The following is a 13,291-nucleotide window of genomic DNA, read 5'->3' as shown; positions in this document are numbered from 1 at the left end:
TGGGTTGGAAGGGACCCCAAGGACCATAGAGTTCCAACCCCCCTGCCACAGGCAGGGCCACCAACCTCCAGGCCTGGATCTACACAAGGCTGCCTTGGGCCTCGTCCAAGCTGACCTTGAACACCCCCAGGGATGGGGCATCCAGCACCTCTCTGGGCAGACTGTTCCAGCACCTCACCACTCTCTCTGTAAAAAACGTCCCCCTGAAATCTAATCTAAATCTTCCCCCTTTAGCTTTAGTCCATTCCCCCTTGTCCTGCCATTATCTACCCTTTAAAAAGTTGATTCTCCTCCTGTTTGTATGCTCCCTTCAGGTACTGGAAGGCTGCAATGAGGTCCCCCCGCAGCCTTTTCTTCTCTAGGCTGAGCAAGCCCAGTTTCCTCAGCCTCTCTTCGTAGGGGTGGTATTTAAAAATCTGATCCCATTGTTAAATTTGTGGAGATTTTCTCTGAACAACAACAACAAAAAAATAAACTTCTTTAGTAATGTGGAACATATCTTGGGATAAAACGTATACTCTCAGACCTTTGTCCATGAAAATCTGAGCTATTTTCTCCCCAGATTCTAACTATAGAGCACTTCTGTACTAACTACAGCACTTCTTTACCTGGGATAGCGTTGTTAAGGGCTTATGAGTCATGGGCCATTAATGTACTTGGAAACACACTAAGTGAATGGCCAAGCACTCTGTAGCCTATCAGCAAAATGTTCCGTGCCCTACTATTTGGTCACAGTTTTGAGTATTACTCTTGTAGCAAGATTGTAGCTGATTTTGTTACTTGAGTTTGTTTTTTTTTTAACCTCATCTATAATTTTTAACAATACTCTGCAATATATTTAACCTTCTGCCCGCTCTAGCAATTACCTGAATATCAGAACCATTTGTTTGAAACCTTTTCAGGTTAAAACCAGGAATGATTAATTCTGTTTCCCAAAGAAGAATCTCCAGCACCTTAATTTGCTTGCATCAGCGGTCAGTGAGCTGAAAGACATAAGGACTCACCGGAAAGTGTAAATGACGTAGTGTCTAAAAATTGCCATGAAATCACAAGCCCATACCGTTTGTAAAGACTCAGCCTGCCCTTCCTGCAGCTGCTTGCTCTAAGGATGAGTTTTACAGAGGCAGGTGTAATAACACCAAATGCAGAATAAGAGTTGTAGCTCACAGAAGGGGCTTAGGCTTTGGAGCAGGTTCATAACAACCAAAACAAACGCCACTCCATCCTGAACAGACCGTTACCCCTCTCCAGCTGCACACGTATGCACAGATCTGCCAGCCGTGGAGTGTGGGGTCTATTGAGAAATGCCTGTCCTGTCTTTAAAGCCTCTTCTGTCACTTCAACTCCGTGAACTTGGGTTTAAGAGAGTTTGGACAGTAGGTTTTCTCTGGTTTTACAGCACCACTTTCGAATCATGGTAGAAAAGAGCTTTTTCTTTTCCTTATTTTTTTGTTGATCAATTTGGAGCTGAAAGTAAATGCTGGCTGCTTTCCATGTGCTGTTCTGTAATTAAGCTTTCTTCGCCCTTTTTGCCAGTGGAATATAATTTTTATTTTGACTGCAGCTTTATTTTACACACTCCACCTCCAATAAAACTGTGTTCAGAACCTGCACTACGATAAAATAGCATGCATCCCATTTAAAACTGTTCTCCTCCAAGGCACTGAGATCCCAAGTAAGTGAGATAGTGTCTGATGAACCCTTTTTAACATCATGTACAGCTGAAAAAACCCTACCCCAGCTGGCTAAGGCTGGGGTGGTTGTAAAAGCAAGGGTTTACTTCCCATCCCTAATGTGCCAATTGTCTTCCTCAGCCTGGCTTGGTCGATCAGTGGCTGTGGCTGAGGGAACCTCGTTAGTTCCATTTGTAGCTTTCATTTAAGGGCTTTTGTTGCGACGGCGAAGCTGCGGCACGGTGTCAGTTATTAGTGAGCCCACAGGAGAATTGCACCAGACATGGTTCAAGCTACAGTCCATGGGTATTAGTTCTTTAATTAACCTGAGGTTATGGGGAATTGCTGTAAAAGGCTCCACAAGCCTTCAGAGCTACGGTTTCTTCCCATAAAAACACCCCTTCCTAAAAATGGAGCGAGACATTTTCACTGGGGGTTTTCCCTCCTTTATTATGGGAGCAGAGTGTTAAAACAGGACCAAGGTTACCACAACACTTTAACCCCTCAGAGGTTAAAGAGATGAACTACTTTTTCAAACCCTTGCTAACAGCACCAGTCCTGTTTACACGAAGTTGAAAGGAGTTCGTGGTATTTTTTTTTTTTTTTCAGTTACACTATCTTTCTGGACAGATCATTGAGAAGGTAGTGAGGCTGTGTTGGCTTTTATCAGGAAAAATATTAAAATTGTTTTAATCTTAGACTTGGAAAGGGGTATTCCTAATAAACAACAAGGTTGCAGCTAGACATGAAAGGCTCCTGCTACGGTTACGAGAGGCTTTTCTCTAGGTAGTCAAGGGGCATGATGATCTACTGCCAGATTCAGTGGGTTGTACTTTTTAAGCATCAGGTTTTGATGTGGTTCTGGTAGAGTTCCCTGTAAAAGGCATAAATCTAGAAAGGTTTCACATGCATCCTTCTGAGACACACAACCTGTCTGAAAAGTTGTTTGTGTGTGTAGATGAGAGTGTTCTGAATGGGGACTCCAGTTTCAAATCCTTGCAAAAACTTTGCAAGTGGGGTTTCTCCTCTTGACCCCATACTGTGTAACATCGTATTTACTGCTTACTGTACAGGAATGCTTGTGTTTTAGGAGCTCTTTTTGTGTTCATCACAAAACCTTAGGCACTCTTTCATAAATCTTTCAGTGTTTTACATGCCTGTGAAGTGGATAAGCAGTTACCTTTCCCACTGTCTTCTTGAACCTTTGCCAGACATCTTTAGGTCTTTCAAAACCCTTCTGTAGAGGGGGCTATCCCCTCAGAAAGTTGTTTGAAGTGTGGGGGTTGTTCCCCCCAAACTTTGTTACCCACTGTGATAGAGAAGTTTAAAAGGGCATGTGGAAGCCTGCTTGTGCCAATCAAAGCTGAATTCCCTTTCTCTTACCACATTGTATTTTAAATGGCAGGCCAAGGGACTGGAGAGTGTCCTTTAGAAAGCAGTTGGGACCATGAAGCCAGTATTTCACTAATGGAGCCAAGAAGTCCTCCCTATGCTGACACTCCAAACGAGCTCACATATGCTGGCTCTGGTGGTTGTACACCTCCTCCAATGCTTTATCCCAACTCTGGCTCCATCCACTCCTGGTGATTGCAGCACCACAGGGCTGTGTCAGTGATGACATTTCCTCTGGATTGTCCCTTAGGCTGCTGCCTGGCACAGCATCAGCACTGCCAGCAGCTAGAGGAAATCTCTGCCCCCTCCACTAGCATTTTAATATCCAGTCTTGCTCTGAGCATTTGGAGATTTATAGCTTGGATGTAACAAGATTGTATTTTTGACAGCTTAACATTATGTGATCTATTTATTAAACAGAAAGTGCTCTGACAAGGAAGAGTAACCTCATTCTTGCCATCTCAGAAAGGAAATTGGCAAGCACCACCCTCACACGCTAGGCAGCATGGTGCCCTGGCTCTGCAAAGCTAATGTTCTTCATGGGAGCAGATTTTCACAAATATTGATAAAGTGGAATTATGCCCTGCACAGCAGGAGGTGGCAGGAGATCCAAGTCTACATCTCCTTGGAAGAGCTAAAATGCAAACTGGAGTGGGACTGCATGGTCACGTGTATATTTGCGACCAGGCAAAGCACGGAGTTATCTGCAGGACAGGGGACTTAATGCCTGCTTTTTAAATCTTTGTATGTTTGCTATGTCCAGTCCTTCCATAAATATGGGGTTGTTCTCCCATGTCTATAAAAAGACGTGAGTCATAATTTTCAAGTATGGGATATTTCAAATGTACCAGTTTTTGGGTGTCCCACATAAGGCAGCTGGCAGGGCTTAATTTTCACATAGTGGATGCTAAAAATGAGGTTTCTATGGGTACATTAAAGTTAGCCACTCAAGGAAGTGGTTACTTAGTCAGTATTCTGGCCATAAGAGTCTCTAATAGCATGCAAGTTGGTTGTATCCAGCTAGTATTTATTTTTGGAACTGGTGATTAAATCAATACAAAAATTATGTATTAGTATCGGCTTCATTTAATCAAGTAAAATTACAGAGCAAAGTCCCTGTCCTACTTTCCATACACCCCATATATTCCTTCTTCTGGAAGAAAAAAGACAGTCCTTCCGTGTAGTGCCTCATTTGAGTAACCTTTCTCCTGTGGTATTGGTAAGGCTTATGAAGATGCTTGAGTGACCTTTTTTAATGCATTTATTTTAACAGACAAATTTTGGTATTGCCGACTTTCACCTAATCACAAGGTCTTGCACTATGGAGACTTGGAAGAAAGTCCCCAGGGAGAAGTCCCCCATGATTCCTTGCAAGATAAATGTAAGTCATGCACAAAGATTGTACTACTTTTACTTCTTTTATGCTAATTCCTCTTTATAACTTGCAGCAGGTTCCTCTTAATATAGAATGTGATCAACAGCTCTTTTTATGGAGATCGAGAGCAGAGGACACTTCCTCCTGTGTTCAAACACTGCTCTCCTAGTTTCAGCAAGTGTGTATGAGGGCTGAGCTCAGCTTTCCAATGAGTTTATAACTTCATTCAGCTTGGAAATGTCATGCCTTTCATGGGGAGGAACACAGGTTATTTTGATGGCTTGTCTAACTGCAGACATCAAATAAAAATACTTGGGCATCTTCAAAAGCACTTCCTGTCCACGAAGACAGATGTTTCTTCTGTGGCAAACAGTTTAGTGACTGAAGGAGAAATTCATGCCAGACAGAGGTCTTTTTCATGGACATAAAGATGACATGTTACTGAGAACAGTCTTGAGAGGACCTCACAGTTAACTCTGTGCCCAACTGGGAGAGGACATGTCTTTGTGACAGACCCTACCAGGGAACTGATGGGTTTAAGCAATTTTGGAGCCCTTCAGAAAATCATACTCTTGTGAAAATTTCTTCTTTGTCCTTCGACATGAGTTGTAGACATTTAGCCTGCAATCCCAGGGAAGTTTTTTTTGCAGTGACTGAGATAATTACCAGTGTAGCTCTGTCACCAGAAAGTTACTCCATGAGACCACAAATTGAATAAAGAATCATTTATTTTTGTTCTTTTCTGAACCTCCATTAGTAATAAATGCCATTTTTGGCGTTATTAAATCAAGCATGCTTGTACAGTCATACCAGTTGGTATTCTTTCATGGAATAGCAGAAAGACTAATTTTTCAGGCACTGCAAATTTCTCTGCTCTTCTCCACCCAACCTATCTCCAGGCAGCACCTTTTATAACTTCTAAGTGCTCCCAGCCACAGTGTGGGAGGCAGAGAGGAAGAGCCTGCGTGATGCTGGAGACCTGGAAGTTCGCCGTCGCATTCCCTTGTTTTCCTTGCCTTACAGATTGCCTCAAGGGTGTTTCACACTCTTACTGCAGCTTTGGCAGAATGTAGGATGGGGAGTTCACATTGCTGCATTGGCACTGGAAGAGGCTGCTTTTCTGGATGAGGCTTAGAGAAACAGCCCTTGAATGTGAAGAGTAGCATCAGAAAGAAGCGTGAAGGTCACGCTTGAACTGAAGGCACAGTTAGGAGACCAGCAGTTCCCAGATTTGTTTGCTTTGAGCCCATTTCCACGCTCAAACCCCTGACCCTGACTGCAAGCTTTTATTTTGCTTTTGCATTTTTGCACAGACCCTTGAGCTGACTTGGGAATGTCAGGGTCCTGTAGGGACAGAAGGCTCCTACTTCAGGAACCACTAGGCCAGAGCCGCATGTTCCCTGTGCATGCCTGCTGGCAGAGCCGATACTGATTCAGCCTGAGAAAGAATATGGTTATTTCATCACTATCTCAGGTTTTCAGGCAACAAAGGATGCAAGTGCCACCCACATCAGAGTTTAATTGAACAGAGTTGAGAATATCACAAGATTTAAGATTATAGTGTGGCACTACTGTTCAAAACGTGACAGGCCAAACTGGCTTGGGAATTTTACGTAACATTTTCCAGAAATGTTCTGGGGTTCTTTGTGTGGACCTATATTGAATTTTGAACAGTTAAGGTCTGCATATGATGACCAGATTGTCACCATTTGGGAGCAGGTCAACAGATGAAAGAGAATAGGTGGGTAAGAAAATGGGGAACCAAGGGAAGCAACATAAAACATTTTGTGTCCTCCTTGCCAAGCTTGACTAACTAGTGTCTATCTAAAAATATCTAAAAATAAATGGGGACGGGAGGGGGGGCGGAGGGAAGAAGGGTAACATTCGCTAGACCAGGTTGCCCAAAGCCCCATCCAACCTGGCTTTAAACACTTCCAGGGAAGAGGCTTCCCCAGCCTCTCAGAGCAACCTGTGCTAGTGCCTCACCACCCTCATAGTAAATAATTTCTTCCTATCATCTAATCTAAACCTGCCCTCTTTCAGCTTGAAGCCATTGCCCCTTGTCCTGTCACTGCACTCCCTGGTGGACAGTCCCTCTCCCACTTTCCTGTAGGAGCCCTTTAAGTATTGGTAGGACATAATTAGGTCTCCCTGGAGCCTTCTCTTCTCCAGGCTGAAAAAGCCTAACTCTCTCAGCCTGTCTTCATAGGAGAGGTGCTCCAGCCTCCTGATCATCTCCGTGGCCTTCAAGAGAGCTTGCTCTCTCCTCCCAAAAATATCATGTCTTACCAAAAAGTAGGGACATAAAGTCATCAGAGCAACAGCATGAGATGCTGAGTCTAAAGGCAGAAGAGGTTGGTTAGGGAAGAGCCAAATAACTTCCATTTCTTTTAGTTTTCCATGCAAAGAAAGTCCTTAAAAAATGTCTGCTACATCCCATGCTATCTATTTAACCACAGCTCTGAGGTAACCTGTAATAAAATCCATGGTGTTGCTGTACCCAGTGGAAAAGAAAATGCATTTCTCCTCTTCAGAATTTCCATTAGAGTTTGTAAAGAACTGGGCAGTAACAGACTTTCATGTTATTATGCTATTCTATGTATATGATGGTTTTCCACAGCCACAAGGATAATGGATTATTTATAGATTGTAGAAACTGTCACTCACTGACCATCCTGTAAAGTGGAGCATTTATTGTGGAGCATATAGATTCTCCATAATGTAATTACTGTTGGAAAATTGACTTCCACTTGAAACCAGGAGAAATTAATGTTTTATGGTTTAGTGACCTCACTCTCTGAGTGAGTCTGAATGTGGCAGCAGCTTCCAATACTTTTTTTCTTACCTTTTTTTGTTTAAGGATGTCTGATCATTTCCCATTTTAAAGCAATTGGGACAGGTCTATATAAGCCTGACTAGTCCTTATTCCCATTAATACCAGAATGTGACTAAACTGCTGATGGAAGTGAAATAGAAAACTATTTTAAATATTTATACAGGCCTTGACAGAAGGGCAACATCATTGAATGCCCAGCATCCTCTCTTCAACAGACACTTTACCTGGATGCCTAGGCAAGAGCAGCAACAGGGCAGGCATATTACATTAGTAAGGCAGAAAACAGGATGCATTTTCTAGATACACAAGTACACACAAAATCTGCCCAGACACCGGTACACATCCATCTGCAACACCCTTAACCCAAAGTACTCTCAACAGGGAAGAAAAAGCATGCTCATATTTTTATCCAGATGCCTGAAATTTTGTCAAGATGCACTGATTCCTATCTTAGTTGTTTTCTTCTGGTTTTCTTTCTTACAACGTGCTGGAAATGGCAAAGGAGATGCCAATTTTGTCACATTAGTTTTGCCTCCTTTTAGGTTCTCTAGCTTTTACATACTCATTTTCGGGCTTTTGCTTTTGTTTCTTTTTTATGCAGTGCCAGTGGCAGATATAAAAGCCGTTGTGACTGGGAAAGACTGCCCTCACATGAAAGAGAAAGGAGCTCTTAAACAAAACAAGGTATGGTTCTCAAATTGTTAATGATACACACCAGTCAACTTGACCTTCTCAGGAGTAATACAGGTGTTTTTCATTCCAGCCTGCCACCTTTCTGTGTATTCTCATGCACTTTGTTTGCACCACAGACCATTTGAGTTAAATTATTAGGAAAGCCTCCATTCCTTTACTCAGATTTCATGGCAGATGTGCTTTGTGATATGCCCAGAGCACCTTAGGATAGTCTTTAGCAGTGATGTCCTCTACATCTAAAGCAAAGCAGCAGTGACTTGGTGGTACCTACTCGTATGGTCCCTGATTAATAAGTAGTATGTTCCAGCTGTATTCTCTGATGGGGTCATATTCAGTGATGATAACTGCAGGTCCTGTCAGGTAGAAAAACAACTGCAAATAAAAGGATGTAAGGTAAACACTAGGCAATCAATGAGGTGTATAAAGATGTCTTCAGCAGTGCATTTGGGGAAAAAAAAGTAAGTAGAAGACAATGGCCAGCTTAAATTAGATTTATGGTACCTCTCAGAGTTTCAGATCAAGAGCTGTGAACTGGCAGTAGGACTCAAATTGTACAGTGCCAGAATTTTGAAGTTTTGTTAGTAAAAACTGCCACTGCAGCAAGGAGAAAATTCATTTACTAGCAAAGTCTGACATCTTTGGTAATGGTGATCTTCATACCATATTGTATGAGGTATATTAATAAGTCTTCCTTATTAACATATTATAATCAGGTCATGTTTTCTGACAGTACAATGAGGAGTGAGACAGTAATGATGTTCTAGAACCACACCCTGAGGCCTGGGAACCAGATCAGAGGGTTTGAATCAAAATTTCTGGTTACCTGAATCTGAGAAATTTTGAGTCCAACTAGAAGGATATTTTGATGGCCAGTATGTTAAAGTTAAGAGTTCCTGCTTCAGCACTTTAAAAATAAAATGCATTTAATTAGTGTACTGGAAAACACCCAGTTCTGATAGGAACCACAGAAAATGAAAAGACTCTGTCAAAACCACATCACACAATTGTTGTAGCTTCACAATTGCAACTTTTCTTTCCTTATCCATACATAGATATGCAGAACACACCTTGAGTATTCTTGACATGTGTTTCTCATACACAAGTTGCCTTCAGTCTATCAGGATACCGTCATCTCCTTTCAGCATTGGCTCTACGTAGTTGGAAATGAGGAAACTCAAGCCAAGCCAGGAGAAAAAAAATCCTAGGAGTATTTTTCATTGTTGATTTTCTGAATCAGGTCACTAACACACATGCACACAATAGATTGCATACAACTCCTACCTCATCTTATAGCTGAACCATCAACAGCGTTTGGCTGGGGCATTTCTATGATGCATATAAAGTATTTTTAGTGCTTTCTTGTCTTAGCACTCATATGTCCGCACAAAAAGGAAAGATGAGAAGGAAAGCAGTGGGTGGCAGTGATGGAAATGTGTCATCTTCATGGAGCAGTAATTTCTAGATAGTATTTAATGCTAAATAGCAGTTCTGCAGATGAGTTTGTCCTCAGCTGTCAGCATCGCCCCATTTCCTCAGGTAAAATTGCTTTGGACTGGCATAAAGCTGCTGGCTGAGAATGTGAAAATCAGCAGCTGATAGGTAGCATGGCTGCATCCACAGTTGGAGAATTCCATTTCTGATCCCGGCGATAATAATTAATGATGGTTTTACTATTTCTGGGGGATTTTGGAGCTTGGTTTGGGTTTTTTTCTTTCCTTCCTTCCTTCCTCAATTCCTTATTTTGTCCCTTGAGGATCACTGCATTTGTGAAATTAGTTGTCGTCCTAACCAAAATGTCATGCGCAACATTGCAACTGCTGAATTGACCTCATCTGAATAACACATGAGAGTGTGTGGAGTACCAGGTTAATGTGGTCGATGAAATGCAAATTTAAAAAAAAAAAACAACCCAAACAACAAAATGCACAGACACAGAATGCAGTTTAGCTGAGTTTGTTGCATGAAACCTCAGACTTCCTGAAATTTCACAATGGGTGATATTTATTTTTTAAGTGGCCTTTTCATCCTGTGCTTTCTTTGTACATCTATAACAACCACCTTAGCGTTTATTCATTGGCAGAAAAGAAAATGGAATGGCACAATGCCACTGCTATGAACATAGCTGGAATTGGCAGAACGTCCATAACAAAGGCTTCAGCGTCTCTTCATTTGCCGGCACGTGGCCATTATTCTTCCAGAGGGACCATTGAGAAATAAATAAGAGTTAAACTGAATTGGAATTTGCATGCATATGAAGCGGGAACGACTTGATAGGATCAGACCTGAATCTATTATTCGTCATCTTGCTTTTGTTTTTAAATTAGGTTTAATTTTAAAGCCCTCATTTCTGACTTTGAAATAATATTAATGTATTTCAAGAATATTAAATAAATTAGATTTTGCAGCCTTCAAAGCAAAACACAAGAGAAGAATTTGGAAAAAACATTGCAATTTATTTCTAAGTGTTTTATCAACCTTTACTTGCTGATGTGGCAGGCTTCAGGCTTGATGCCATTTCAGTCAGCAGAAATGATTCTGCTCGCTTCCCTCTTCTTTTGCAGTTTCTCTCCCCTTTTATTTCTTGTTGGCTGAACAAGTTCCCTGCTGCTACATGCAGCAATAGTTGTCTGGGGAGGATGTTCTGGCTCTGGCTAGCAGACATAACATGGCTGTGATCTCAACCTTCAGCAAAGACATGGTTGTTTTGAGGCTGTTGACGACAGAGTAGACAGAGAGTAGTGAGGTCATTCCAGTTGCATGGGGTCTCTCGTCTGTAGACACCTAATATGCCTCATCATCAAAAATAGTTTGTCTTCAGCCCACATGAGGGGCCAGCAGAGATCGCAGGAGAGAGAAGCTCTGGGCCTGGGAGAGCAAACTTCCCCTCATAGCACCTGCAGCAACACTGCTGCGAAGTTGAAACCAAGAAGTGGAAGTGTCCAGGCAGAAGGTGCAGAATTTCTTGTCCTCTGTTCTCAGTGAAACACAAGACGGAGGCATGTTGTGGGTCCCAATACCTTCGCCAGACATCTAGGGAAGGGCAGAGGTCTGACATGTTCAAGGGTGGAAACACTTAGGAGTGTCAAGGGAGTGACTTCAGCAGATTTAGGTGAGGGAGGAGGAAAGCACAACAAAGAGGGAAGGAGCAGGTTCGGAGGAATGGGAGAGAAGAAAGGCTGGAGTGCAAGAGAAACTGATGGAAAAAGCTGGAGTGGAAAGTGACAAATGTTGAGAAGTATGACAGAAAAGGGAGGAGAAAGCCACAGATAGCTGACAGAGACTGAGCAGTTTTGCTTTAGGAATTTCTAGTTATTCAAAAATCACCTGTCATTGATGGCACTGTAATAAAACCAAGTGTAGATGCCTGACAAGTTAGCCAGCGCAATCATCAGTGTGGAGGGCCAGTTGGCAACTCCAGCTCTTCAGGCTTCCATTTTCCTTGACAGCTTGAGGTCACAGAGACACTGGCACCTGGAAGCCATAATTCCTGGGCCTTTAGTTTCTGGAGTAGCCAGCAAGGAAGATGAACTGGAGCCAGGGCTGCCAAACTCCCCCTTTCCCCCATAAAAGGAAGCTTGGTGCCCTAAATGTGGCCCTTTCTCACTCTCTGCCTGACTGGGAATGACCAAACCCATAGCTCTCTGGGATACTCCTCTTTCAGGCAGGATTTTTCTCTCCTTTTCATTTCTTTGAATTGAACGAAAACTTCAATCCCTTGGAATTTCCCAAAGGACACATATACAGGGACCAGGCCTATGGGATTGTTGTTGACCTTCACAAAACTCAGGAACAACACGCTAGAGCGGTACAAACCCTTTCTTTCAGTGATATTTATTTTCACAACCTCAGTTGCATGACTTGGCATGTCCTGGCAGTAATTTATAGCCCACTGTGAGGAGATAATGCCAGGTTTGTGTGGGCAGAGGTAAATTTGTTGCCGTAATGAGGGACATCACTCTTAATAAGGTGTGGCTGAGAGACATGCCTGAAACACAAAAAGGCTATGGGAGCCGTGAGCCATTTGTTTGCTGAGTGCAACCAGCGCTATTAGTACCCGCAGAGTCCCTGGGGATTTAACACAGGCTTGTCTCCTGAGGCCTGGCAACACCGCAAGCTGAACCTAATAACTAAACTCAAGGAAACCAAGAACATTTCCCATGAGAAGCCTGATCTCCGATCATCCGAGATTATCCCTAAGGACTGCGAGCTTTATGAAACAGAGGCTGCGCTTAATCACGCCAGCTCAAAAATGAAATACCCCTTACTGAAATCCAGAGGCCTGTGTCCCTTTCAGACTGGGAGATCAGGGGGAGACATCTAGGGCAACGTGTGTGCTGCTGTCCCTGAAGTCAGTTCTTCCTTTGTAAAGCTTGGTGTTGCAAATGTAAGAAGCCATGCTCTTGTGGCTGCTGGCAAAGGCAATGAGTATTATGGGGCTCAGGAAGCTTAAGAGGCAAAAAGAAGAGGTAGTAATATACAAATAGAAGTAGTTATGAGTCAGAACTCTCCTCCATAGCCAGGACTTTTTTCCACGGGGTTATTGTAACCCTATCAGGTAGCTTACAGGTCATGAAATCCATGTAACAGTGCTTGTAGTGATGTGTGCAGTAACCACGATATCACAACATCTTGACTTGCTTGCTGCTGGCCAGTGGAAGGTCATTGTATATTCAGATTGGATGGGTTTTCCCCATAGGAACCCAGGTCCAGGTGACTTTCAGGGTAGGTCAGTGCATAATGAATTCACTTTGGCACCTTCAAATTTTCAGCTTCAATGCTGAGGGGAAAAAAGATTATAGGTTGGGTTGGGTTTTCTTCTTTCACAAGAAAGATTCATTTGGGTCTTTATGACTAAATAAGCTAGATAGTTCAGTTTGGCTGAGACTGCTGGGTATGGCTCAGGTAGAGACAAAATGACAGAAATCTCTTGAGAATGAATAATTTAATAGATTTCCAGCAGTGAAAAAAATGTAAGTATATACTGGGATATTAACTGTCCTGGCAAGACTTTTGACACAGAGAATCAAACCTTGCAGAACTTCGTGAGTTTGATCTATACAAATTAAAGAAACCACAGGTCTTCATGAAGAGCTCTTTGCAAGTGTACTACTACAGGTTATATCCATTTTAGTCCTTGCCATTGCCTAGCTCAAACGCTGAAGTAATCTGTGACCAAGCGAGCTGCGGTCAGCACGTTGACGGGGGGTGAGTTTGTTTTGACTGAAGCATCTGAGTTGGGGTTCTTGCTGTGTCAGTCTGTTGCAATGGTCTGGTACTGCTGCAGCTTCGGCCAGTCAGGAGCAGACTATAGCCTATTTTTCC

At 42.6% G+C, this 13,291-nt stretch overlaps 1 protein-coding gene across 2 annotated transcripts in view; it reads left to right on the top strand.

The window, feature by feature from the left end:
- The window catches only part of ELMO1 (engulfment and cell motility 1), a gene marked incomplete at its 5' end in the record, with an annotated part of 264,986 nt that overhangs the window by 246,569 nt on the left and 5,126 nt on the right, over positions 1-13,291 (top strand). For both annotated transcript variants that reach the window (XM_084280366.1, XM_084280367.1), the window contains 2 exons: positions 4,339-4,446; positions 7,878-7,960. In XM_084280366.1, coding sequence (XP_084136492.1) covers positions 4,339-4,446; positions 7,878-7,960 — 191 coding nt within the window. The remainder of the gene's footprint in view (positions 1-4,338; positions 4,447-7,877; positions 7,961-13,291) is intronic.

The sequence above is a fragment of the Gallinula chloropus genome, assembly GCF_964237585.1.
Source record: "Gallinula chloropus genome assembly, chromosome: 2".
Taxonomy (NCBI): Eukaryota; Metazoa; Chordata; class Aves; order Gruiformes; family Rallidae; genus Gallinula; species Gallinula chloropus.
Note: the sequence above shows the minus strand (reverse complement) of the source record. Positions and strands in the feature narration are given on the sequence as shown.